Below are 25,827 nucleotides of genomic sequence, written 5' to 3'. Positions count from 1 at the left end.
TTGGATATGGTAGGGACCCAATGGCACGCGTGCGATGTGGTGAGCAAAAGGAGACATAGAGACATTGCCTATGGGGCTGTCTGAGAGCCCACGAGATTTGGAGGAGAGCTCCTAGGATAGTATTCCATGGTATAGCGGAGTCCATGGTGGCGACATGGGGGGCTATAGCTTGGGTCATAGATAGAGGTCCAGCATGCGGCTATGAGGACGCTCAGGGGAGCATTTCTTTTCTCACATCATTGGACAACATTTGAGCAGGATCCCTACCCTAGACTACTCACAGACACAGTGGACTCAGGAACATTGTCATAGATGGGAGCTGATTTCCAACATTATAGCTTGGTACATATGGACTCCTAGATGTAGCTAGGTCATTGATCTTTAGGATATACCCACTGGGGAGTCTTTATCGAGGATTTGGACAAAGATAGTCCACACTCTCCGTGGGAGATGGAAGAGGTTGTAGGACAGCTCTGAGAGGATGAGAAAGAAAAGAGAGGCTTTCCTGCGGATTTGGGATTCAGACACCTTATTTCATACTACCCCTTAGATGGTCCGGCACTTTAGCCCACCAGACTGGTTGTTTACATAACCATTGTATCTTTGATGTACTTAGTTACTCTTCACAAAGTTTCTTGTGCTTTGTATTTACCTTAGGGGGCTTTCTCCGAGGTGTTATTAATAGAATTCTCTTTTCTTGAAAAAAAAAGACAAAATGATAGCTGACCAAATGTCGTGGTAGATGAATGTGCCGGCTGCTTTACTTCCCATCTTGTTGGTGTCTATGGCCCGCAAAAAATATGTGCCAAGTGGACATGAAATGAGTATGTTGATGATGCCGTGTTTCCTACGGTCTCTCCATCCCTCACTGAGAATGGAGCAACCGTATTTTATCCACGCGGCTCGAATAGGATCAAGGGCTCTATCAATCCTCTCCTTCTCTTCATCAATTTTCTTCGTCCTCATGTCATTGTATGTAACACCGCTCTATCCTTCACATGGGCCCACATTGGTAATGGTTCTCACCATCCTTCTCCATTGCTCTTAATTTAGGACATTGAATGCAAGATTGCATTCGATCACCATGTGTACAATCTCAATGTTTGCTAGTTGTTGCCTTTCTCTAAGACAACAAATCCAAGCATATGACTGGGAGCTTGAGAGAGAGAAGATTGCCTCTCTGGTGCTGCATGAGCCTCCAATCTTTGCCTTTTGCCAATGTCGGAGCCAAAAGCGGATGTGGAGTCGGCACTACCAATGGTGGAGTCCTCACCGAAGCTACGCTTACATTCGATGCTTCCTCACAAGTAGACATAGGTGTGGGTGTGGTTATCGATGTGCCACTTCCTCCTCCTCTAGTGGGTCCCCCTCTCATCTTGGCTAGAATCTCATCTGCAATGTGTTGAGGGATCGCCTTGCACGCGGCAACTTGCTCCCCTGTCTTGGAAAGATGTTAAGAAGCCGGGTTGCACCAGTTGTGTAGCGCTTTCCGCAATACTTGCATGTCCAATGGTGGAAGTTGGACTTCTTTATGTCCTTCTCCACATGGATGGCATGCAAGTTGAAGGCCTCATGCTTCTCGCATGTCATGATGTTGAGGCGTCAAGGCAAGGCCCGATGGAGAGGAGAGAGTTGAGACTTGTCACTCTAATCACGATGATGCTTGAAGAGGGAGGGGATGGGAGGAAGAGGAGAGAGTGAGAGCTTTAGAGGCTTGAAGAGGGATGGGGTGGGGAGATAATGCTTGAGGATGGAGAGGATGGGGGTAAGAGGAGGGGGGAAGAGGAGATGATGCTTGAAGAGGGAGGGGATGGGAGATTGATGCTTGGAGACAAGAGGGAGGGGATGAGCCTTGAGGAGAGAGTGAGACTTTAGAGAGTATGCAAATGAGCCCCAACTCCAACACCTATCCTTTTTTGCCAAATGCGCCGAGATCGTTCTAGATAGCCTCTTTTCATCCGTAGGATGGGTGGCCAAAACGCATCCAAAATCATGTACAAATCGGTGTGAATTTGTAGAGTATGTATGGTACGATCCGTACAGTATAGTCCATCCGTATGACATATGGAGGCAACCATGGTTGGATCGACAAAATGAGGTGGTCACTAAGCCTTCTTCTATCATACAAATGTACCTCCAGTATCATAAATCTTTGTCGGGTCCTCAAGAAATTCTTATTGATATGGTTCATGCTACCTGCAATTATGTTTTGGGCATGGTGCATGACCAAGCGAAACCTGAATGGGCAGATTTTATGGAGGCCAATATTAATGAGGAGGTCTTGTCTCACCTGCCTCGCAGGAAAATCCCAAGTTGGGATGACTTGCCTAATGAATTATTCTCTACATACATGGATTAGCTTAAGGACCCATTGGCCCGTATTTTTCAACAAGTTCGGTGGTTAGGTTGCATACCCTCAGATTGAAAGATCATAGTGATTTGTTTGTTACCTAAGATTCCCTCATCTAAACTTTGAAGCAGTGGAGGCACATCTTTGTTATGGGATCCTTATATAAAATCTTCTTCAAAATCATTGTGAATAGATTGCAAAAAGTTTTTTTGTAGTTGATTCATCCACAATAGTATGAGTTTATCAAGGGATGCAACATCATGCACAATGTTCTCAATGTTCAATTGGGAATTGATTATGCAAAAGCCTCTAACCAATAAGTTTTAATGATCAACCGGATTTTGAGAAGGCATTCAACCATGTGATTTGGTTGTTTTTATGACACTTAATGTCTGTTATGGAATTTGGGCCTTGAATGGTATCTCTTATTGATACTATTAGCACTGATGCACTGGCATGTATCATGCTTAATGGGGGGAGTGACTAAGGAGATCGCTCTTACTCTCTCACTTCACCAAGGATGTCTTCTTAATCCCTTACTATTTGCTTTGGTGACACATCCGATGCTCTCTACTAAATGAGTTGGCTATTGATGGAGAGATTGTTTGATTGACACTTCCTAGTGGAGACAAACTTCTGGGTTAGTCTCTTGTTGATGATTCCATTATGTTCCTCAAGGTTGAAAGATCCAACTTGGAAAGGGCAATGGAGACTTGGAGGCTTTTTGGTCTTGCTTTCGGCTTATATATCAATGCATAGAAATCTACTCTAATCACTCATACAGAGAGGGACTTCAATAACTTGGGGTGGCAGGGAGGTGTGGTTCTTTGAGGTGAGATTACTCGCCACCTGGGTTATATCCCATAGGGTGGATGTGGATCCTCGAGCCTTGCTATATTGGATGTTTTCCTGCATACATGATAAGTTTATGTATCGGAAATCTCAAGGTTGGCCTTTGTATGTGCAATTGAAAGTGGCCCAAACAATCATGATTAGTATGATTTCATATTTTTTGCCACTGCTTCCATGGATGCAAAAGTCATTGCATGAGCTGGTGCAACCTATGTGCTTCATGCTCATGAAAAAACAAGGAATTCATATGGGCCAAATATGGATATCCTAGCAACATGTGACTATGCCAAAGTGCTTGGGTGGTGCTGCCTTGTTGGATGTGGAAATTCACACAAAAGCTTTGAGGTTTGCTCTATTACAAGCTTTGTGTGCTCAACATCATCCTTGGACCAATATTGCCATGTTTTTTATGGAGAATGTGGGCATTTCCCATGGGCACACTACTTTCTAGGCCTCATGGTGGAATATCTTGAATTCCACCCAACCGTTTAAAACTTCAAAGTCCATTCTTCTCACCCACTTGATTGCATCTTGACAGGACTCTCTTTGCCTTATTGTATGGCACCCTCTAGCCTTCAGAAAAGAAGTAAATTCTTTGCAAACAGAGATGTTGGCTACTTCTAGGCTGCTTGATTGGCTTGAAAAGCAAATTGCAAAGGGCTAAATTTAACGGGATGGCGCGAGTGGGCTTGAAGACGATCGGATGCTATTATCCCATTTTAGGTGGGGGTTTATTCTTTCTTCCACATTCGTCAATACTTCTGAATTCTGAGAGATTACAGATTACTCTGGTCGACCTTGAAAGACCACCTTAGGAGACACTCCCCCTTGCCCACTCCTTTACCCTTGTCACCATGGTTGGATTGGGCTTTTGTGTTACCGCACGATCTTCTAAAGCGATCCTCTAATCAAATTTACCACAAAATGGTGGAGGATAAGAGATGGATTACTGAAAAGGCTAATGAAGTTCGGTCGGTGCATGACAGTGTGGCCAAGTGGAGGAAGTCAAAGCTACCCATATCCATGAGTGGTTGACATTTATTCTTAGGCTAATTATGTTGAGGAGATATTTACTGGCTGTGTGGTTTATATGGGGTTGTGCTCCTTGCTTTTCATGAGTGAGTTGCCATCATCTTCTTCACCATCCAGATTCCAGTGCTCACCCATATTCGTCAATGGTTGACATTTCTTGTTAGGCTGATTGTGTTGAGAAGACATTTGCCGGCTTGTGTGGTTTCTTTTTTTTTCGTAAAGGCTTGTGTCGTTTCTATGAGGTTGTGCTCCTTTCTGCTTCAGCACATGATTTTCTTCTCCATCAACCACCTCTCTTCTTTGATAAATAGTTGGTAGATATTGTTTCATGGCGTTCAATGGTGGACTTCCAATGTCTACTCAAGCATAGATGTCCAATATGGGTGGAAGTGGCAAGTTGTCCAGCTGTTTACTGAGCCCTTCTCAAGGATGCAATTGCTGCAGTGCTCATGTGTTGGGTGCCCCCAAGTTTGAAGGCAGAAAATTGGAATAGACTGTGTATGCTATGGAATACCACCAAAAAGAGATCCAATTGGTTGCTATGAGAGGCTGAGAGGATCGAAGCTCAGTTGAGAGTGCAGTAGACAGTGTGGAGAGTGAAGCACGACACTCAATGCAATAGACTGAAAGAGTGTAAACTGAAAGTACAAAGTACAACCCTTAAACCTTAGGGTTGTAAGGGGTGTTCACACCCGAAAGTGTGTGCAACATGATAAGTGCCCATAAATGTGTAACATAGGCACATACGAAAAAAGAGAGTAAGTCTGGGGAAAAAACCTCTCGTACGGAGAGTAAAAAGTGCCCAATGTCCTATTGATCGCCGACACTCCTCTGTAAGTGTAGGTGTGAGTAAAACCCAACAACCCCCCTGGAGTGAAGAGTGATCAAAATACAAGGATCATCTGCCACCAAAGGAGATCAAATTTAAAGCATTGCGAAATGCTTTAAATTTGTCAGGAGGAAGAGCTTTGGTAAAGATGTCTGCCACATTACTAGTCGTAGGACAATAGACAAAACTGATATCTCCTGCGTGTAGCCTCTCTCTGACAAAGTGATAATGTATCTCAATGTGTTTCGTGCGTGCATGAAACACTAAGTTCCATGCCACTACAATGCCACTATGATTGTCAATGAACAAAGGAGTAGGCTCCGTAACACATACATCCAAATCTGCTAGCAAGCGTCTAATCCATACACATTCAACTGTGGTAGTGAAAACTGCCTTGTATTCAGCTTCACATGACGATGTGGCAACAGTGAATTGTTTCTTGCTAAGCCAAGATATGCAAGATGAGCCAAGAAAGAAACAATTACCACTAGTGGAGTGACGTGAATCATAATCACCAGCCTAATTAGAATCATGGTAAGCATGTAAATGCAATGGTCCTCCCTTGGCATAAAGCAATCCAAGAGATCTAGTACCCTGCAAGTATCGAAAGGCACGCTTAATAGCTTTCCAATGTGACATACATGGCCGATGCATATATCTGCTCAGGGCTAAAATTGCAAACTATATGTCCAGCCTAGTGTTGCATAGGTAAATAAGGCATCCAACTACTGGAGCATGTGTATATATCAAACAAATCACTATCATCATGCAATGACAGCTTCAGTCCAGGTTCCATTGGTGTACAGACTGGCTTGCAATCCTGTAAGCCAAACCTCTCAAGGAGTTTACCAATGAATATTAACTGTGATAAACCAATACCTCCAGCATCATGTATGAACTGAATGCCCAAGTAATAATGCAAAGACCCCAAGTCTAACATCTCAAAAGTTTGCTGCAAATTTTGTTTAAATGTTGAAATCTAATCAGCATGTGTCCCAATAAGCAAAAGGGCATCAACATATAGACAAATGATCAGCATGGATCCCCTCTCTTTACATACATAAAGGGTAGACTCAAGTGAGCTGCTTATAAACCCTTGGTTGAGTAAAAAAGCATCAATCTTTGCATACCAAGCTCTAGGAGCTCATCTCAAGCCATATAATGCCTTTTTCAGCCTGCAAACTAAGTGTTGGGACCCCTCAACTACAAAACCAATGGTTGTTGTACGTACACTTCTTCATGAAGTTCCCCATGTAAAACTGTAATTTTAATATCTAATTGATGCACAATCCATCCAAAGTGGGCAGCCAAAGCAACCATAGACCTGATGGTAATCATGCGGGAGGTAGGAGCAAATGTCTCCTCATAGTCAATGCCTTTCTTCTGTGCATAGCCCTTAGCTACAAGCCTTGCCTTATATTTGTAAATGGATCCATCTTCATTCCTTTTCATACCCATTTTGTTGCAATGGCTTTCTTCCCAATGGGAAAAGACACTAAATCCCATGTTTGATTCTTAATGATAGAATCAAATTCAGCTTGCATTGTTGCCATCCAATGCACACTATGTTGTACATCCTCAAAACATTCAGGCTCCTCATCATCAACTATACTTGCTACCATGACGAACTCCATGGTATGTACAGTATCATGCATACAAGCTTGCCTTCTAGTACGACGCATTTTTCTTGCCTCTTGACTATGCACAAGCTCTTGCTTTCAGCACTTTGCTGAGTATTCAGATCAGCCAATGGCTGATTTTCTGCATTTTCCAATGGAACAGCTGGCTAAACATTAAGTTTACTTTCTGAAACTCCAGTTGAATCACCAAATGAAATGGGCAGGAGCCCTTCGAATACATCACGGGCAGCCTGATATGTGTCAAAACCAACAAGGGATAATTCTGATTTTTCATCAAAGAATACATCCCTACTGACAAATACCTTTTTAGAGACAGGATCATATAGTTTGTAGCCTTTGCTCTCACTACTATATCCCACAAAAATGCATTTGATAACCTTGTTATCCAACTTTTTTCCCAGTACCTGGGGAATGTGTGTATATACAAGACACCCAAAGGTATGAAAGTGCCCAACAGAAGGTTTCCGACTGTTCCAAGCCTCAAAAGGCGTAACATTCCTTAATGCTTTGGTGGCGCATATGTTCAACACATGGCAAGCACACATAACGGCTTCCATCCTAAAACTGTGTGGCAAGCTCTTTGCTTTCAACATACATCTGGTCATCTCCATGAGTGACCGATTCTTCCTCTCTACAACTCCATTCTGTTGTGGAGTATAAGCAGTAGTGAACTAATGAACAATGCCCTTTTGCTTCAAAAAAGAATTCAGCATAGAGGACATATATTTCCCCCCTCGGTCCTGAAGAGAGAGTTTTTATTTTACAACGAGATTGGTTCTTAACAACTGCTACAAAAGCCAAAAATGCATCATACACTTCTGACTTTTTAACTAAAGAATAGACCTAGTAGAAACGTGTAAAGTCATCAATAAAAGTCACAAAATAGTAACATCCAGTCAATGACTTTGTCTGCATAGGGCAACATACATCTAAGTGCACTAACTGTAACTTGGCTGTGGCTCTAAAAGCAACATCACGGAGAAACAAAAACCAATGCATTTTCCCCAAAATACATCCTTCGCATAAGTGCTCAGGAGGTGTCTCCAAAAGAGGTAATCCATCTAGCATCTGTGTAGGCTGTAAGAGCATCAAGCTACCATAGTTCACATGCCCCATGTGAGCATGCCATAACTCGGCCTGTAACATAGCAGGAGTAAGAGTGGACGCTAAGTACACTGACTGATCAACTGAAAGAGCATCCATCTCATTTAACCCATGACATAGAGTGCCAGTCAAGACCAAAATCATGTGTTCCTTATCTCTCACCATGTATCTGTCATCATCAAAGGTGACCCGCAATCCACATTGTGCCAAAGAAGAAATAGATAGCAAATTTTTATTTATACCTGGCACAAACAAAGCATCCTATAGGCGGAGAATAGAGCCATCAATGACTGTGAGCACAATCTCCCTAACACCTCTAACAAGGTATGATGCATTGTTGGCACACTGTACAGACTTGCCAACTGGAGTTGCACCAACGGAAGCAAATAAATCTCTTCGAGATGTCATATGCCTAGAAACACCACTATCAAAAAACCAAGTGTCTGCATCCTCAGTAGAGCTAAATGCTCTATCAACCTAAGAAGAGTCATAACTACATGTATAGAAGCAATAGTCCCTGTATGCAACAAAGGGTCCTGACTCAGCAGCAATGGAAGGAGCATCAGAAACAGACATCCCAGACTCCTTTTTCTTCTCCTTGGCTATGCGCTTTCTACATTCAGTGATGTAGTGGCCTGGCTTCTTGCAATAATGGCATTTGCCCTTCTTGGCTTGCGTACCCCCTTGTTTTTTATTACCCTGTGAAGTGCCTAAAGTCCTAGAGCTGTGCGGAGCATTCTTTACTTGGGTGGCCTTGCCCTTCTGTCATGCCATAAAAGCCTGCTCAGAGGCTATGACATCCACATCAGTGTTGCTTCTTTTTGGCTCCTCCTCTAGAAGCAAACTAACTAACTGAAGAAAAGTAATCGGCCGTGGGGCAATCCTGATGGTGAGGCTTAGGGCTGTATGAAAGGCCAAGTACAAGGGCGGTAATGAGTTCAATGTAGTAGATATCAGTTGTGCATTTGAGTAGTACTCATCAACATTCATAAGCTGCTTACGCAAGTCTTGAATTTTGTTCAAGTGATCGTGCATAGAATGACCCTCATCCATCTTCAATGTCTCAAGCTCTTTCTTTAAGAAAGAGATGCGGGTCTCATTCTTACCAGCAAACATCTACTCCAAAGTTAGCTAGGCTTCTCGTGAAGAAGCTGCAGACTTAATATGAGGGATGATAGACCTCTGAACTACCAATGCAATCAGCGACAAAGCCTGTGTATCCTATGTATCCCATGCTTTTTGAGCTACTGATCTTTAGGAAAGTGGCTGAAGTGGAGCAGGCTGAACAGGCTGAGGTGCCCGTTGTCCACGCCCTCCTAGAGGAGGAGTGGCAAGAGCCACAACTCCGGGCCTAACTTCTTCTCCGCTGACATAGTCCCAAAGATTTTTCGCAACTAGCACATTCTTCATCTTGAAGAACCAAAGTGAGTAGTCATTACCATCCAATCTGTCCTCCTTGGATACATAGGTAAATGCATCTCCTCCCTGATTTGCCATGATAATCTATACCAAAAGAAGGCAAAAGAGCAATGTCCAAGCTGGACCAACCTCAAAATCTCAAAATTTTCAGAAATTCTAGCAAATAGCTTGCTGCAATTAGCAAACTATGGTACACCCTGTCAAAACTGTTTGTAATAATGCACACAGTCCAAGGTGCATTCAATGCTCAGCAACACTGTAGAAGCAAAAGCCCCAAATTTCTTACCCCAAAATTGTCAAAAACTGTCTATTTGAGACTGAGACTGTAGTACATTTGCCAATTTCTGAATTTACAACAAAGCCCCAAATTTTCACAAAATCTCTGCGTGAAATGTGTCCTAGACACTTGTAAATGTAGAGATATGTTGCCCGGGTGCAATCCTTTCCTGCAAATAAAGATTTGAAATAAAAAATTGATTAAAAAATGTGCTCGTACCCTGAATTTGACAATCGGGAGTTGTCATAGCCGTACTTGTGGCAGGCAGAGCTGGTCAGCAGGCGTGGCGAGCTGCTGGAGCCAGGCGAAGAATGGCCCAATCAGGTGGCGGTGCAGGTGCTTCTAGGCGGCGCTACAGGTTCAGGGCGCAAGGGGAAGCTTGCGGCACAAGAGGCAGGTTTGTGGCGGCGAAGGAGACGGGCTGCACAAGCAGACTCTGGGGCAGGAAGGGCTGCCACAGGGCGACGTATTGCAAGTCACGGTCTAGGCGGGCACTGGGGGATAGGCACCAAGAGGGCGGCACTCTGCAAGTACTGGGGGTGGAGCAAGTCAAGCTATAGGCAGTGCAGGTGGGGCTACAGGTCGAGCTACATGTCTCTAGAACCAGGTACAGTGCGAGGTAGCTCGGGAGCACTCTTGGAGGATGAGACCAAAGCAAAGCTGAATTGAGTTGAACTCAGCTGTGATACCAAATGTGAGAGGCTAAGAGGATCCAAGCTCAACTGAGAGTGTAGTAGACAATGTGGAGAGTGAAGCACGACACCCAATGCAATAGACTCAAAGAGTGTAAACTGAAAGTACAAAGTACAACCCTTAAACCTTAGGGTTGTAAGGGGTGTTCACACTCGAAAGTGTGTGCAACATGATAAGTGCACGTAAATGTGTAACATAGGCACATACGAAAAAAGAGAGTAAGTCTGGGGAAAAAAACCTCTCGTATCGAGAGTAAATAGTGTCCCAGTGTCCTATTGAACACCAACACTCCTCTGTGAGCGTAGGCATGAGTGAAACCCAATAGTTGCTCCTATATTGCACTAGCATACGATCTCTTTGGTTTTGGCTCAAGTGGGGTACCTTTGACAGCTACTATTTCTCATGTGGCCAACTCTGTCACTTCATGGCCAAATGCCCAGACAAAAAGGCTACATCTTAAGATCTACCCATGGATAAGGCTACAATATGCCCCCACCTTTTGCAGAGTAGTGGATGATTAAGTCTACTCAATCCAAAGGCAAGCAACCAGCTCCTCTATAGATCCAAAACCTAGGGATGACAAAAGCCCGGGACGCAATAAGGGAAAAGTGAAGGACACTTCCATGCCCATAGCATCTACTGACCCTTCCACTTCGCAAGATCCCCTCTACACTTACTCCGTCATTGAGACAATTCATATGATGCACCCACTACTTGAGTTCCTACTACTTTCAATCATCTGATGTACCCACTACTCAAGTTCCTACTATTGTCAAAGATCTACCGGCCTCCAAACAACAACCGCAGCAACAACAATTGAACTAGTCGTTGTGTGCTCGTGGCCCACAAAGAGAGGATATACAACCTCCTAAAGAGTGACAACCACCACAACGCAGCCATGACCCTCTGGCCCAACTGGTGTTTCATGCTTCTGGTCGATTCATTACTCCATGGGATCAATAGAATCCAGGTTCCACTTTCCACACCATAGATGTGACTTCATCCTCATGACCAACCCCTTTTGAGGCATTGGGGCATTTCATTGAAGACGGTGTGTTGGAGACTTTAGTAGAAAAGGCATAGGCCCACATGGAAAAATCTTGTTCCCTTGTGTCTATCTGGTCTTGGGGTGCCTCTTGCACTCTCATCCTTTTTATTATTGAATCCATTATATCTGGTTCATAGATGATGGCTTAGAGCTTGCACTTTGTAATTTTGTTATCCTATACTTTTTTTGTAATTAATGTAATTACTCATAATGAAAAGAGAGAGAGAAAGAAAGAAAGAAAGAAATATTAACATCTACATGAGGCCAATGTGGCCTATGAGACAAACTTCAAAGTACATCCATGTCTAATGTCATCTCATCAATAAGATAAAGATAACATTAAAATAAGTAAGTGTCCTATGAAACAATGCTAAGAATAACTTTATGATGGGGCTATGCTAGACTAGGACCATGTCTAGTGTTGTCCCGTTAGTAGAAAGCAAAGGAGACCTAAATGTGATAGAACTATGTACGGAAAGAGGTGGTAGAAACTCTAGACTCTAGCTAAAACATTGTCACTAGAATGGTATGGTATTCCATAAGGACTATATTTCCCTCTTTGTTGTATATGACATACATATTCATGTATTTCTCTTTCTCCAATGGCTTTTCTATGAAGTGGACAATGGCTCGCTCAAAGCTTGAGTGACCTAGAGATCTTGTAACCCTCAAGGATTGATTTTTGCTCTTGGCACAATTGATCTTTAGTCAACTAGGGGTAGACCAATTGTGGAGGTTTTCGATAGGAAGATTCTCTATTTTTCATTTGATATCCAACATTGGCATATAGAACAAGATAGAGAAGCCTTCTTGAGACGCTACAATGAGGGAAGAGCTAGGGGGTTTAGAGACAGAGCCAGATGATCGAAGCTGTTGGACACACCTAACTTGAGGACCCCACACTAGAGCTGTTTGTAGCAGTGCTTGCAACTAGCCCTTTAGATGTTCGGATTGTAGTTGTCTTCTTTGATAGATGGATTGAGGACAAGGATTATTCCATACTTGGAGATAGCACAACTATCATGGTACATCTCCCTAGCCTCAACAAGTATTTCTTGCCTAATATACCCCACATTGGCAACGCTTTTGGGCATGCCATTTAGTGGAATAGGACCTTTGTAGATGCGGTGGTGGAGGGACAGTCTCAATACCTAGCAGTTAGAGTTATGGTCCCTACTTCAGCATTGGGTTTCCTTCCTCGAGCCATTAAGATTCCATCAGTGCATGAAAGGTGTATGATTTAGATGGTATATTATACTGGTCTCTCAGGACAGTGCTTCGCCTATAGGATGGTAAGCCACATTATAATAGATTATCCCAAGATGGAGTAGAGGAGACAAACTACTAGGCCTTGCTCAAACTCCTTTTACAATGAAGGGGGAGGGTCCATGCCTCGCAAGAGGAGTGAGAGGGAGCAGCAAAGGAGACAAGCCACTAGAGAGAGGAGATAGAGACAGAGACACGGAGATAGACAAGGGGCAGGAGTGGCAGGCCGAGAGACGATGGATAGTTGTTAGGGATCCTAGGCCTGTTGCATACAAGGATTTGAATGCACCATTTGAGGTAGCGCATGCAACTATATCTGAGTCCCCTCTCCCAAGACACATGACAGAGAGGTTGCCTCACTAACATGCAGCATTACGAGTGCCCCCAACATCTAGAGCAACAATGACCCCCCAATGTGGGATTGAGCAGTTAGCTTAAATCCCCCCCCAGTCTCGAGGTAGTGATGGATGCACTTGGGCAACTAGAGATGGATCCCCTAATTGAGGCCTCCACTGAGCAGGTTGTTTCTCAGGTCCCTGACTCACCATGAGGAAGGGATCCCTCCCATGGAGAGAGAGGTGAATCTAGCTACTCATTAGAAGGAGGGAGGGAGTGAGGAAGAGTTTGGCACAGATTTAGATGATTCTTTAAACTCCATTGAGTTTTCCTCTCTTCATGAGGTTGCAAAGATTGCAGCAATGAGACAAGATAGAGTATACACAAGGTGATAGAAGAGATGGGGGCCACACTAGTCTGAGAGACTTAGATGATCTCCATGAGGATCCTCTCATGAGACATTCGAGGCTTTGTTGGAAGACTATTCTGCCAAGGATGGAGCCTCATGAGACAGGATCTCCATTAGGCACTGGTTGGAGGGTTAGTGGATTTCCTTATGTTATAACCTCTTGTTTGTGAGCATTGGCTTCATGCAGTATAGGCTTAGGACATCCTTATTGCAGGGAGAGCACTTTGGATATCTGTGCGAGTGGAGCAGGCACTAATAGGCTTACTGGTCATATATGGCCCTCGTAGTCAGACAAAATAATTTTTTGGACTACGCTTACTTAGCCTTCACCTCATGTTGACCATTGGATTGTAGGTGGGGATTTGAACATGATCGATTCCTTGGAGGATAGGAGGGATAGATGCATAGACACTATCAAAAGAGGAGAGTAGGAAGCCTTGGAGGATGGTAGAGTTAGATTGATGGGTTCTTTGCAGTTTTCTAGATGAGATAGGACAGTCGGGGCAGATCTCCCGGTTGGGCATATTAAATATAGATGACTGGGCCTATGATGGGGGGTCTAGTCAGTATTGTTCTAGGAACCACTTTATTGGATCAAGAAAATACAGGTGGCTCATATGGAGGGAACCATAGGAACTGCTAATAGCATCAGAATTCATGTACACTTGTACTAGGATGAGGACTCGAGAGAGGATATTATAGATTTGGAGGTTTGAGTCATTTTCAAGGGGTAGTGTAGCTAGAGACTTGGATGAGACTTTACGGGAGGGGACCTCCTTTCTTAAGGAGAAGGCTAGGAGTAGGAGGGGAGGTCTCTTAGAGAAAGAGAGGCTGTTAGAGCCGCATTGGTAGTAATTCAAAGGGAGGAGGAAAGACAATCAGGGTGCTAGTGGATGACTGAGAGGATGTACTTTGCCAAAGCAGAAGTAGATGCTATGAGGGAGGTGAGATCAGATTATGAGTACATGTGACAGCCTCTTTCTCGACAAAGGTAGGGGATAGGGTGAACAAAGAATTCTTTTGCACCATAGGTCCTAGACACTTCAGATAGGGTGTTAGGAGACTTAGGAGAGTAGATGGATCCCTTGCCCAAGGGCTGCAAGAGGTTGGTCAAGCTGGCCATGTATTATTACAACATTTTGTTGGGCTTGACGATGAGGCCTCTAGGATTGGAGAGGTTCCAGCCTAGATCTAGGGGTGGTTTGTGGATTATTAACCCAAATAGTCAAAGTAGAGCATTGATGGTAAAGCTCATTGTGCGGTAACTTGTTCTAGGCCAGGAGCCATGGGAAAAGCTACTATTATGGAGATTAGAGACCATTGCTTCTGCTCCTGGAGGACCTTGGCAGCAATATCACACACTGGATATTTCAGCAGATTTGAGCTACAAGGATTGGGAACAATTTTGAGGTCAGATTTGCTGCATTTATCATACGGGCATTTAGTTAGTATCTGTAGGGCTTCATCAAATTGATCTGGCTCCAGTGTTGAAAAGAAGTTGAAGCAGCCACTTTTCTTTAACCGACATCTCAAGATAGAGAGAGGCCGCACCATTGGAGAGAGGACTCTTCTATCTTGGGGGAGATTCTTCACATGTAGCTTCTACAACGGGGGAGTGGTTTGCCTGTCTGGAGATGCGGGATCATATACAACGAAAACTTCAAGATATTAGGGGGGCTACAGCCATAACAAAGAGTATCAAGGAGGCGGTACCCCTTGAATGGAGGACTGACATAGTGACTGATCGGACATGGATTGTGCTTTTTTCTTGTAGTGGTAGCCACCAATGGAGAGAGTGTTTACTTTCTCGGTAGAGATGGATGGCAGACTTAGGTGAGAGGATTTGGATTCATTAGAGTTCATAGGATGCTCTCCACAAAGGATTAGAGTTGTGGATCATTGTGATAGGACTTGGTACTTGGATGTAAACGCTCAAACTTGTATGGTAGATGGATGGAGACATCGAGCATATAGGAGGACACTACAAAGACTTTAGTGGGATATTGGAGAGTGGCTATGGGGAGATCTATTTGCAAAGCTGTCTCAAGATGTGCCCTTCTTTGGCTATATTACTAGGTTGGGGAGGAGGGTATAGATGAGCAAGATTAGAGTGGTGCAAGCTACAATTGAGCATTGGACTATCTAGGTTATATCACAGCCTTTCCTTATAGACTTCTGGAGGAGATTGGAGGACAGCTATAGACCAAGAAAGATTTCACTGTTTTTTTGGTTACTAGCACACAGGAGTTTAGTTGTTGGTAGTAACATGACTTGGCTATGGTAGAGATGCTGTCCCTTGCACTAGATGTGGGAGCATGAGAAGGCTTAATATTAGGCTACATGGATATAGCATTGCTTTTCCTTGCTGATTTTTGGAGGGGTTTGGAGGACAGTTTTAGACTAAGAAAGATCTCACTCTTTCTTTGGTTACTAGGGCACAGGAATTTAGGAATTGGAACATGGCTTGGCTATGCTAGAGACCTTGTCTCTTGTGTTAGATGTAGGGAGTGAGAACAGATAGGGAGACACTACATTTGGGATTGCCCTAGGGCTCAAGAGATTTTGAGCGGAACCCTTAGGACAGTGTTTCATGGTATCGCAGACTCTATGATTGTTGCATGGGGGATGGTTGCTTGAGTCACAGATAAGAAGTTTAACTTGTGGATATGAAAATGTACAAGGGTGTCATGCTTACTTTGTCTTTGGACACCTAACAGAGATTGTCAACACCTTTGTGGGAGATGGGAGAGGACATAGGCAGTTCAGAGACTATGAGGAGAGAAGATGCTTTTCTCAGGATGTGGGACTTTGGCTATTGTCAAACCCATGTAGTCTGGAACTGTAGACATGGACTGATTATTCATTCGGGCCTTGTAAAAGACTTCCCTTTGTTGTATATAGTTTTTGGTATGCAAGTCCCTTATGGGGCTGCTTTGTACTTCGTTTTTTGCCTTGGGCTACTTTGTCTTGAGGGGATTTATTGATAGAAGTTTTTGTCTTCTTTGGGAAAAAGATGTCATCTCAAAACCCAAGAAAGTTGAGGGGGGAGAGAATTCTTGGGACTACTGTAGACTGCTTAGGAAGATAAAAAGTAGCAGTGATTGTGGTTGCCTTATGTGGTAATACCAGCAATGTCTCTTGTTTATGCATTATTTGGGATGCTATGTGAAGCTATATGCACAGAAGGCTTGCTAAATTGTTCAATGGGAAAAAAAAAAAGTGAATGCTGGGTTTGTTAAGAAGATGTTGTGTGTGTGTTTTAGCTGATTCTCCTTGTACACGTGAACCCTTTTCAAAACAAACAGTATGCAATGTACACATCAATTCCAAAGTAGAAAACTGTCAAATAGTAATGTTGAACATCAGTTATGCTTAAAGTAAGTTTTCTGGTCTTTTCTTATATTGAAGATTTCTTATGAAATTTGCAGGACCATTGTGTTGATGCTTTCATGCATATACTTGGGTTTGTTATATGGGTTGAATGTGCCAGACTGGAGTTTCCATCCCTTTGTTTCTGGAGAACCTGATTCAGGAACAGATCAGCCAAAGCTGGAGGTGAGGCCTTTTATATCTGTCCACCAGCACACAAAAATTTAATGTTGATTCTCAAAATGGCAAAATGGCGTTTGAAATTCACCATGGAATATTGAGGCCTATAGGTGAGATAATCAGTCATTCCTTTGCTATTGATATCAGCTTAACTGAGAAAGGTAGCAGATGGCGGTGATGTAGAACTCTTGAAGATATATTCTACATCTTGAAGATATACCTGGCTCTTTTATCACATTAATCATAGTAGTTATTAATGTTGACAAGCATTGTCTGTGAACCCACTGTGTGCATGTTCTACATTTGAAATGGGCACCCAGTTATGTTGGTAACCTTCATTGGGATGTGATGTATGTGTTTGTTTGCGTAGGGAGGAATGCATATTCAAAAGAGCCCCTACTTTCAAGTGACAACTGGCATCATTGTAGTTATTGAGAGGCTTATTTGCAAAAAAACTTTCAAAACACGCATATGGGCCACACCAGATTTCTATTCGATTGGTTGCTCTTTAGCTAGCTATCAACCAATGGAGATATTTGTTTGTGGACATTGCATGATAAGTGCATTGAAATGTACTATTGGAAATGTAAGCAGATGCTAACAAGTGGGGAGATGAAGCCCACCAACTTTTGGTCGTTTATCTTAAGGTCTTTTGTCATCATTTGAGCAGGGTTTTGGCTTGCACAATATGTTTTTTCTGTAAGAGAGGTAGTAATTGTACCCAACTATAAAGTTGGTAATGCTTATATTATCAATCTCTCTTCCCTTAGATAATTGTCTGAATTTTGCCTTGTTTACAAAGAAAAGGGATGGACCAAGATTGGGTCGTTTGCAGTTTTAGGACACAGATCAGAAGTCAGCCAGTTGTTAGGCTATTTGTATCATCGAGTGGATATCTTACAAGGCCAATCTGCTGCAGGCTTTTCTGGTACACAAGGGTTTTAGTACCACCCATCAGTTTTGCAATTCTATTTGTAGACTCACTGAAAATCAAGGCCTCGGTTTTCAGCCTTCAGTATTTCTTTCTTTTTTCCATACCTGTATGCATGTCAAAGTATCAAAGCAGCAATATGTATCTTCAGACAGGTGTGACATATTGTATCATATCAGAGGACAACAGAAGAGGCCAGGTGTCAAACTGATATCCAAAGTGTATTGGTATCAAAGCATGCTTTTATCACTAAAAGTTGGCACATTTTTCTCTAATCAGTCAAAGAAAGTGCTATTCAATGTAGTGTAGTTTGTGGCTGAGGTGAATGGAACTTTGTGGAAAAAGAGAGATTGAGGCTTGGAGAGATTACAAAGGGAAATTTTACTTCACCACTTGGTCAAACTTCATGCAAAAAGTGTTTGAATCTCAAGGTCTTTGGGATGTAGTCATTGGTCTAGTGCTTATGCTGGATCCTTGATTTGCCTCACCCTGATCACATCTATCAATGGAGAGCTCGCAATGCCACGGACAATTTTGAGTTAATGCAAGGTTTTAGTTCAACATTTTCCCCTTGCATCCGAGTGTTGGAGTCATCTCATTGACTGCTATGTAGTACGAGATTGCACTCAACATATCAATCTCAATTTTGAGCTTTAGGAGTTTTCCATTAAGGAAGTGGATGATCTAAAAGTCAAGCTGACCAAATATAGGTGGTTACTCACTGAGTTTGCCACTACCAGCTCCCCAAAGTCAGATAACGATCAGGTTACATTCTTTTTGAACAATCTTCTTGAAAAGTAGTTCCACTTCATTCAGCACATTCTCTCGTTGCCTCAAGTGCCAACCTTCTGTGAGTTCGAATGTCGCTTCTTGCGTTATGCAAGGCTACATGATCAAGTCCACAAGAAGTTCTCCCCACACTCTTATTCAAAGAGGGGTTTGGTTGCCTCTTCTTCACAAGGGAAAACCAGTGGAAAAAACTCTCAAGATGCATAGGCAAGTCAAAACAAGGGTGACACTCCTTCCTCAAACGGAACCAAACGAACCCATTTGGCAACAACTCCCTAAAAACAACAGGTTTCGTACACAATGCCAGAGATCAAGCTGTGTGGACAAGGAGTGTTGTACCAAGGCCTAGGGTCTCCCATCTAAGAAACCATAGCAAACCATTGAGACTGCCTCCACTGTTGGTAGACAATCCATTGGGGCTATGCCTCTTGCTGCCCCATCTGCTCCTTTTGCCCTAGTGGCCATTAGACATGTAGCACCCATTGCACTCTTTGCATCCATTCCTAGGTCATACTTTGCACCTCCATCTAGAATCACTTCTCCACCTCATTAGGCATTTCATTGGGAGTGACTTGCTAATGGACATATGCACTGGTGGTCACATCCTTAGTCTTTCCCTCTTTTTGCATATCTTGATCTCTCTTGTAGGGTTTTGTACCAATCTGGAGGCTTTTCCTCCCGAGGTGGATCTTGTAGTATCTCTCTTGATTTCTATCATGGTGGTGCCTTCTACCTTGCTCTTCCAATCGGGCTGTTTCATCCTCATCTTCATCCATGGACTTCCTTGGTAAGATAACCATCGCTTCTATAGTCTTGGTAGGCCATCAGGTAACCAACATTGACCGATGCCATGGTTGCTTTAGTGTGGATGCCTTGGAGTAACAAGGGGCTTGAGCTTTTCTTACGATCCCTTTCTGGTTTTAGTTTTGGGCTCGAGAGGGAGTATTGAGGTAAAAATTCATTACATACTGATAAGCTTTTAAAACAGCCCCAAAGCATGGAAATTACCAAAAGTTTCATTAAACGGGGAGTGGTTCTAGAGTTTTTCTATGTCCCACATGCAAAACCCTAATTTGGGAGGATTCGCAAAACCCTAATTTGGGCTTGAGCTTTTCTTACGATCCCTTTCTGGTTTTAGTTTTGGGCTCGAGAGGGAGTATTGAGGTAAAAATTCATTACATACTGATAAGCTTTTAAAACAGCCCCAAAGCATGGAAATTACCAAAAGTTTCATTAAACGGGGAGTGGTTCTAGAGTTTTTCTATGTCCCACATGCAAAACCCTAATTTGGGAGGATTCTTCTGTATCTATAGATAGACAAGCTGCCCACCCTTCAGCCCCATCCTTGTCTTGCAACTTTCAACCACAGCCCTCTTCCACTAGTCGTCCAGCCTTGAGCTACTACTGCTACGTGGTCTACTATTGTTGCCTTGCCTCCCATCATTGCCGGTGATTAGCTGCCATCATCATCGGTAGTTAATTTTTTTGTTTTGAGTACTTTTCTTTGTCAGCCTTTACTCCGACTGGTGGTTACTGCACTCGGGATCCGTCTTTGGTGGATGACACACATCAACACCTCTCTCTCAACCTACTCCCACAAGAGCCACCCACTATTGGACAGTTCTACCCTTGAGCATCTTGTACATTCTTTCCTTGAGTTACAACATTCCTTCATTCACTTCAGAGTTCTCTCTCCTCTATTTGTTTTTTTTCATTTTTCATTTTGCATTTTGTGTTTTCCATTTTGTGTTTAGAATCTGCATCTATTGCATTACTATTGGAGTTAATGTTTTTTGGTCATGTTTGTACATTCTATGTTTTCTCACTGCAAACCCTAGCATGTCTTCATACCATCTTAGCCTTCTAATGCTTCCATAGACACTCCCCTAGCTACCGAGGAGGTAGAGATCTCACAAGGAAGAAAGCTAAAAAAGAAATAACACTAGAGGCCCCCTACGAGATCTAGTAAGCTGTAGATGCACCACAATCTCCCAGACTCTCTATTCACTAGGCAGAGATCCCGGAGTTGATCCCATCTTAGAAACCCAAGAACCAATAGGTGGGGGAAGTTGAGGAGATCTAGGAGAGTGATCAGGAGATGAAGGACTCATACACATATAGTGAGGACTTCCCCCCATTAGACATTGCAACAAAGCTATCGAAAAGGATACATGAGAGGGTGTAGGCTAGGAGGTAGTAAAGATAAGGGTAGGCAGCAAAACCATGCTGGTTTGGGAGGTTGAGACAAACCCCATGAGAAGATACTCTCATGGAATGTATGAGGCTTTGAAGGATTACAGTTCATGCAAGGATGAAGCCTCATGAGGCAGGATTTGCATAGAGCATTAGTAGGAGGATCGATTGTTTTTCTCATATTGCAAGAGCACCATCTCTCAACAGAGAGGATATCCTAATGCTGTAGGTAGTTATTGCCAAGCCAGAGCCACAATTACCATGGGTAGCAGTTGTGGGAGTTAGAGATGCATGCTAGAGTATGCATGTGTGTTGGGCAAGAGTGGACCCAATCAGTACAGCCATGTGGGTCTTTGTAAGAGTGGAGGAGGCGCTTATTGGTTTGTGGGTCATTTATGCCCCGAATGGCACCCAGTGGTTCTAGACTACCCTTTATCAGTCTTTACCACAAGTTGATCACTGGATAGAGGATAGGAGAGACAAATGCACAAAAACTATTAGAGGAGGAGAGTAGGTAGCATGGGAGGAGCTCTTATTTTAGATCCGAGGTTAGGACCCATGGTTCATAGTAGTGTTTGGCAGGTCTACAAGCTCGCTCCAATTCTCCAGGAGATAGAGGGCAATAGGAGCTGGGCTTTCTCTAGGACCGATCAATTCTATGTGGATGACCGGTTTTGCAATAGGGATGCTCTAACAAGCATCATACGTGGCACAACCTTTTCTCGAAGCACTTGCTGATTCAGCTACTTCTCTTTGAGAGAGTCGGAGGACCCTACTCCAGTATCAGGATTTCAAAGCACTTGTTCTACGAGTAAAATCTTAGAGAGATAGTTGCTATAGATTCAGGAATCTAGACACTTCTCAACTAGACGAGTAGCTAGTGACCTGAACGAGAGCCTAGAGGCTATAGGAGATCAGTTCCTTCTTCAGGGAGGAGGCCACAAGGAGGAGACATGGCCTTCTAGAGAAGAGGATGTCTGCCCGAGCATCATTGGCTGCCCTTTAGAGGGAGGAGAGATGGCCAGGGTGCCCATGGACAATTGAGAGGATGGAGATTGCTAGAGCAGAGATTGATGCTATGAAGGAAACCAGATCAGGTATAGGTTTCATGTGAGAGCTTTTTATGGGCTCAGTTTGGTAACAAGGTTAACAGAGTTTTTCTTCACCACAGGGCTAAAACAGTCTAGACAGGGTATTTGGAGACTTAAGAGAGCTGATGGATCCATTGCATAGGGCCCTTTGGAGGTGAGACAGCTGGCTACACAGTATTACACACCTTTTCTAGGGTCTTCAACTAGGCCCCTCGGCTATGAAAGGGACAGAGACACCGTATGGCAGAGTACCAGAAGGGTGGTCACAGACAAGATGAGTCAGTATCTGATGGCCCATTTTACAGAGGAGGAGTTGGAGAAGGCGGCCCTTAGGCAAGTGTCTAGGAGAAGATGGACTACATAAGTCCTTTTTCCGCTATTGGGATATTATCAGTGTAGCCATCATCTTAGCTTTTCAAGAGATTATGGCATTGGGGATTATGCCAGAGAGACTTTCTGAGGAGCTGATTCACCTCATTCCCAAAGGAAGTGGAGATAGACTGGAGATCACACTGTGGAAATTGATCACTTGGCTTGGAATTGCCCATTAGATCCTTGCAAAGACAATTATTCTCAGATTAGCGCCATTGATTTTAGATATCATACACCCCACCCAGACAAGTTTTCATCTTGGACAATATCTTCATTTTCTATGAGTCCACCACCTTGGCTCAATCCAAGAACCAGGATTGGGAGTTCTTGGATTGCATGATGCTAAGGCGTTGATTTCTAGATCAATGGGTCAAAGGAATAGCTGCTCTTTACTCCTCAGCACCTAGCCAAGTTATGACTGGTGGGGTGAGAGAAGACGGATCCAGCATTTAGAGATCAGTTAGACAAGGCTGTCCACTAGCCCTTCTTGTTTTGATTTGTAGCAGAGGCCATGAGCTCCTTCTTGAGAGACAGATCAACAAGTATTAGAGGCATTAGGTTACTCATCCTTGGCATCCAAGATATCTCACCACGGTTCCACAAGGAACCCAGATGAAATCTTGATGCGGTCACCACTCCAGCTGTCTAGTGTCACATATCCAAAATGCATAGGACTTGTGCCAATTAATTATGGCACCTGTTGCTCTGTAAGATATTTCCATGGCCATTACAAAGGCCCTAAAGTTACTCTCATCCCCGTCTAGATAGACTACTATGTCATTAGCAAACTCCATATCAGGAAGAATTAAATCGTACAAGCCTTTATTGGGGACTCCTGCTGATCTTCGCATACATAACATCGATTGTAATTTTTGATATATTATTTTGTTTTGTGCCAAACCTTCCCGTCGATGTGAACTCTTGGGGAATAGGGATTGAAATTATCTGAGCAGCAGTTGGCATGTCTCCTCTTGAGCATCAGACAGAAGCTTTTTTATTGGAGCTGAGCAAGACTTTCACTAGTAGGGAGAGTAGTGGTTGTATACATGTCCTTTCTGTGACCATGCAGTACATCAATTCATGTTGGACATTCTCTAGGACATGCATCAGCCAGGTGAAGCACCTTATCAGGATTTTTTTTTGGGTTGAGAAGAGACAGGAACTTGGTCAGAGCAAAGGTGGCTTGGGATTCATCATATAGACTAGATCTAGAGCAGGATTAGGGATCATGGACCCAAACGGCCAGAGCAAAGCCTTAGGGATCATGGACCCAAATAGCCAGAACAAAGCCTTATTGGCTAAGCTCATTGTTAGGGGTTTGCCTCCACATATGTAGACCTGGAGGAAACTTCTGATAGGGAGGCTTCAGCCTATGACACCTTCAAATGGAGGACCATGGCAGCCCAGCAGGTAAAGACAAAAAGACAGTTTATTGATTCCATGGTAGAACTGAGCAGATGTGATGCTCTTGCCAGTTTGGTATTTTGTACAATGGCCCTGCACTGAGGTGAGTTGGCACCTTGTTATCTTAAGGACTAGAGAGCTAGACTGTAGCCCAGTGGGAAGTTGAGATTTGAACTTCTATGGAAGATTTCACTGACTTTCTGATCGTGGTTTCTATGCAGCCTAATTTTGGCTTAATGTGCTGCTGATTAATAAGGGGTTACATGGAGAACTGGTTGCTACGGTAATTACTTGGGAGTATGTTGCAGAAAGTGGTTGACGAAGAATCTTAAACACTGATTTGAGCAATAAGCATGGATCAATGAGAAAAGAATGATTGTGTTGGTTTGGGAAATCAAACTAGATAAGCATGTATTGAGAGTTTGTCGAGGAAATTGGAGAGAATGGTATCTTTGGGATTTTTGAAGAGGATTATCTTGCAAATATTTCAGAGAAAAGGGAGGAGGGCCTTCAAAGTGTTCTGTTAAACAAATCCATGCAGCTGCATACATACACAAGGCATGTAATAGCAGGAAATTTGAAGCAGGAAAAAGTGAGGAGGTGATATGGAGAAGAAAATGGTAAAGAAAAAAGACTAAAGGTAAGCGCTGTTGTGATGATGAGACAGAGGTAGATTACACAAGGGTTAGAGAGGAGTTGATGCAGATTTGATCTCTGAACTGATCAATTTTTTCAAATCTATTTTGAAGTAGGGCTTCTTACGACTTATATGCAGACTTTAGACTTTTGTACTTCATAGAGTTGGGTTGTTTTGATATGGAGATTCAAGACAAGCCAATGTCTGTAAGGTCCATAGGTGTGAGAAGAGGGTCCTAGTATATCTTTATCAAGGCATCTCTTTTCAGCTCGAAACCTTTACAAATAGCTGCTAGTGTATGCTTGTTCAAATTTTCATGACATATTCGGGAATTCAACATAAGAAGCTCTGTATTTCAAAGATGGAGTGTAGGTAAATTCTAGAATGTGGTATTTATGAAATATGTATCTGTTGATGCTTTTGTGGGCTTTAACTAGACCAGATGCTTGCAAACAGGTAAAATGCAATGTGAGAGGTGATTTGGGACCAGCATGTAATGCAGTTGGCTTTCTTGATCGTTCTATTATGGGCATGAGTCATCTTTATCAGCATCCTGTCTACATCAGAACAAAGGTTTGTAGTCTACATCTTTTGTTTAACTTGAAAATGCTGAGACAAATTGTCCATGAAAACAGGTTCAAGACTTGCAAGCCATTTCATGCACTCAAATGAGAGACACAGCTAGAATCTGAGTATATGCATAGAAGTCTCCAAATTTTCCAATTTATGATTATGCTATCAATGTCTTTACAAATGTATACATTATAAACATGATTAATGACAACTAAGCTCGAGGTTTGTTTGAGATTTCCCTGAGGCTTGAGTCTTTGTGTGAATTTAAACAATACGTGGAACTTGAATTACCCTGCAAACTGGCATGAACTGATAATTGAATGTATTTACTAAGATTTCAGCTTCAAATGTGTGTTTGAACCATTTCCATATGGAACTCTCCATGTCACCTATTTGTAAGCTACTCGTGTCCCTGTCTGCTTATTGTTAAATTCCCCATTGCTTGTTAGGATTTTGTGCTTGTCATGTTTTTCCTACTCCTCAACTTCATGCACTCCAGCTCCTTAGCTAAAGTAAAAGAAAGACATGAATTGCACATTATCTGCACATGTATGACACAGTAGAATAGTGTGTGACTCGGTACACTGGTAGAAACGGGCCTATCTCGGGAAGGTGTGACAAGCGCTAGGGGCGGATGAGCTGGTGGCTGTATGGGAGGGGGAGGACTGCTGGTGTGAGGAGGAAATAGGTGTTTGTGGCTCATCGCCTCATGTGGGAGGATGGGGGATGAGGCTGGGAGGAACCACCTGAACCAAGTGCGGATCGGGGGGGGGTGCTTGGTAGGGAAGGTGGTGGGGGGAATGAGGATTGAGGGGTGGTGGGATGGACAGAGATGCATGGCAGGTGTGGGGGGGGGGGGGGGGGGGGAACTGATGGCCCTTGAAAGGGGGGCTGTGGGCCATGGTCAGTAGGGGGTGGCATGGGATGTGGGGGAGGTGGGTGTGGGGGCTGTGGCGTAACTCCCCCCTCTGCCCCTGCAGACGAGGCTGGGTGTGAGGAGCTGGCTGCGCCCCCCCTGTCGTCTCTGGACCCG

General features: G+C 43.4%; 1 protein-coding gene across 2 annotated transcripts in view; it reads left to right on the top strand.

Moving 5' to 3' along the window:
- Positions 1-25,827, top strand: part of LOC148011682 (heparan-alpha-glucosaminide N-acetyltransferase-like protein (DUF1624)) — a 352,978-nt gene that overhangs the window by 222,599 nt on the left and 104,552 nt on the right. For both annotated transcript variants that reach the window (XM_087670955.1, XM_087670954.1), the window contains exons 6-7: positions 16,684-16,810; positions 24,678-24,794. In XM_087670955.1, the coding sequence (XP_087527081.1) occupies positions 16,684-16,810; positions 24,678-24,794 (244 nt within the window). The remainder of the gene's footprint in view (positions 1-16,683; positions 16,811-24,677; positions 24,795-25,827) is intronic.

The sequence above is a fragment of the Lygodium microphyllum genome, chromosome 28 (genome assembly GCF_053477565.2).
Source record: "Lygodium microphyllum isolate KBCC chromosome 28, Lygodium_microphyllum_v1.1.10, whole genome shotgun sequence".
NCBI lineage: Eukaryota > Viridiplantae > Streptophyta > Polypodiopsida > Schizaeales > Lygodiaceae > Lygodium > Lygodium microphyllum.
This window is presented reverse-complemented; position numbering and strand designations above follow the sequence as displayed.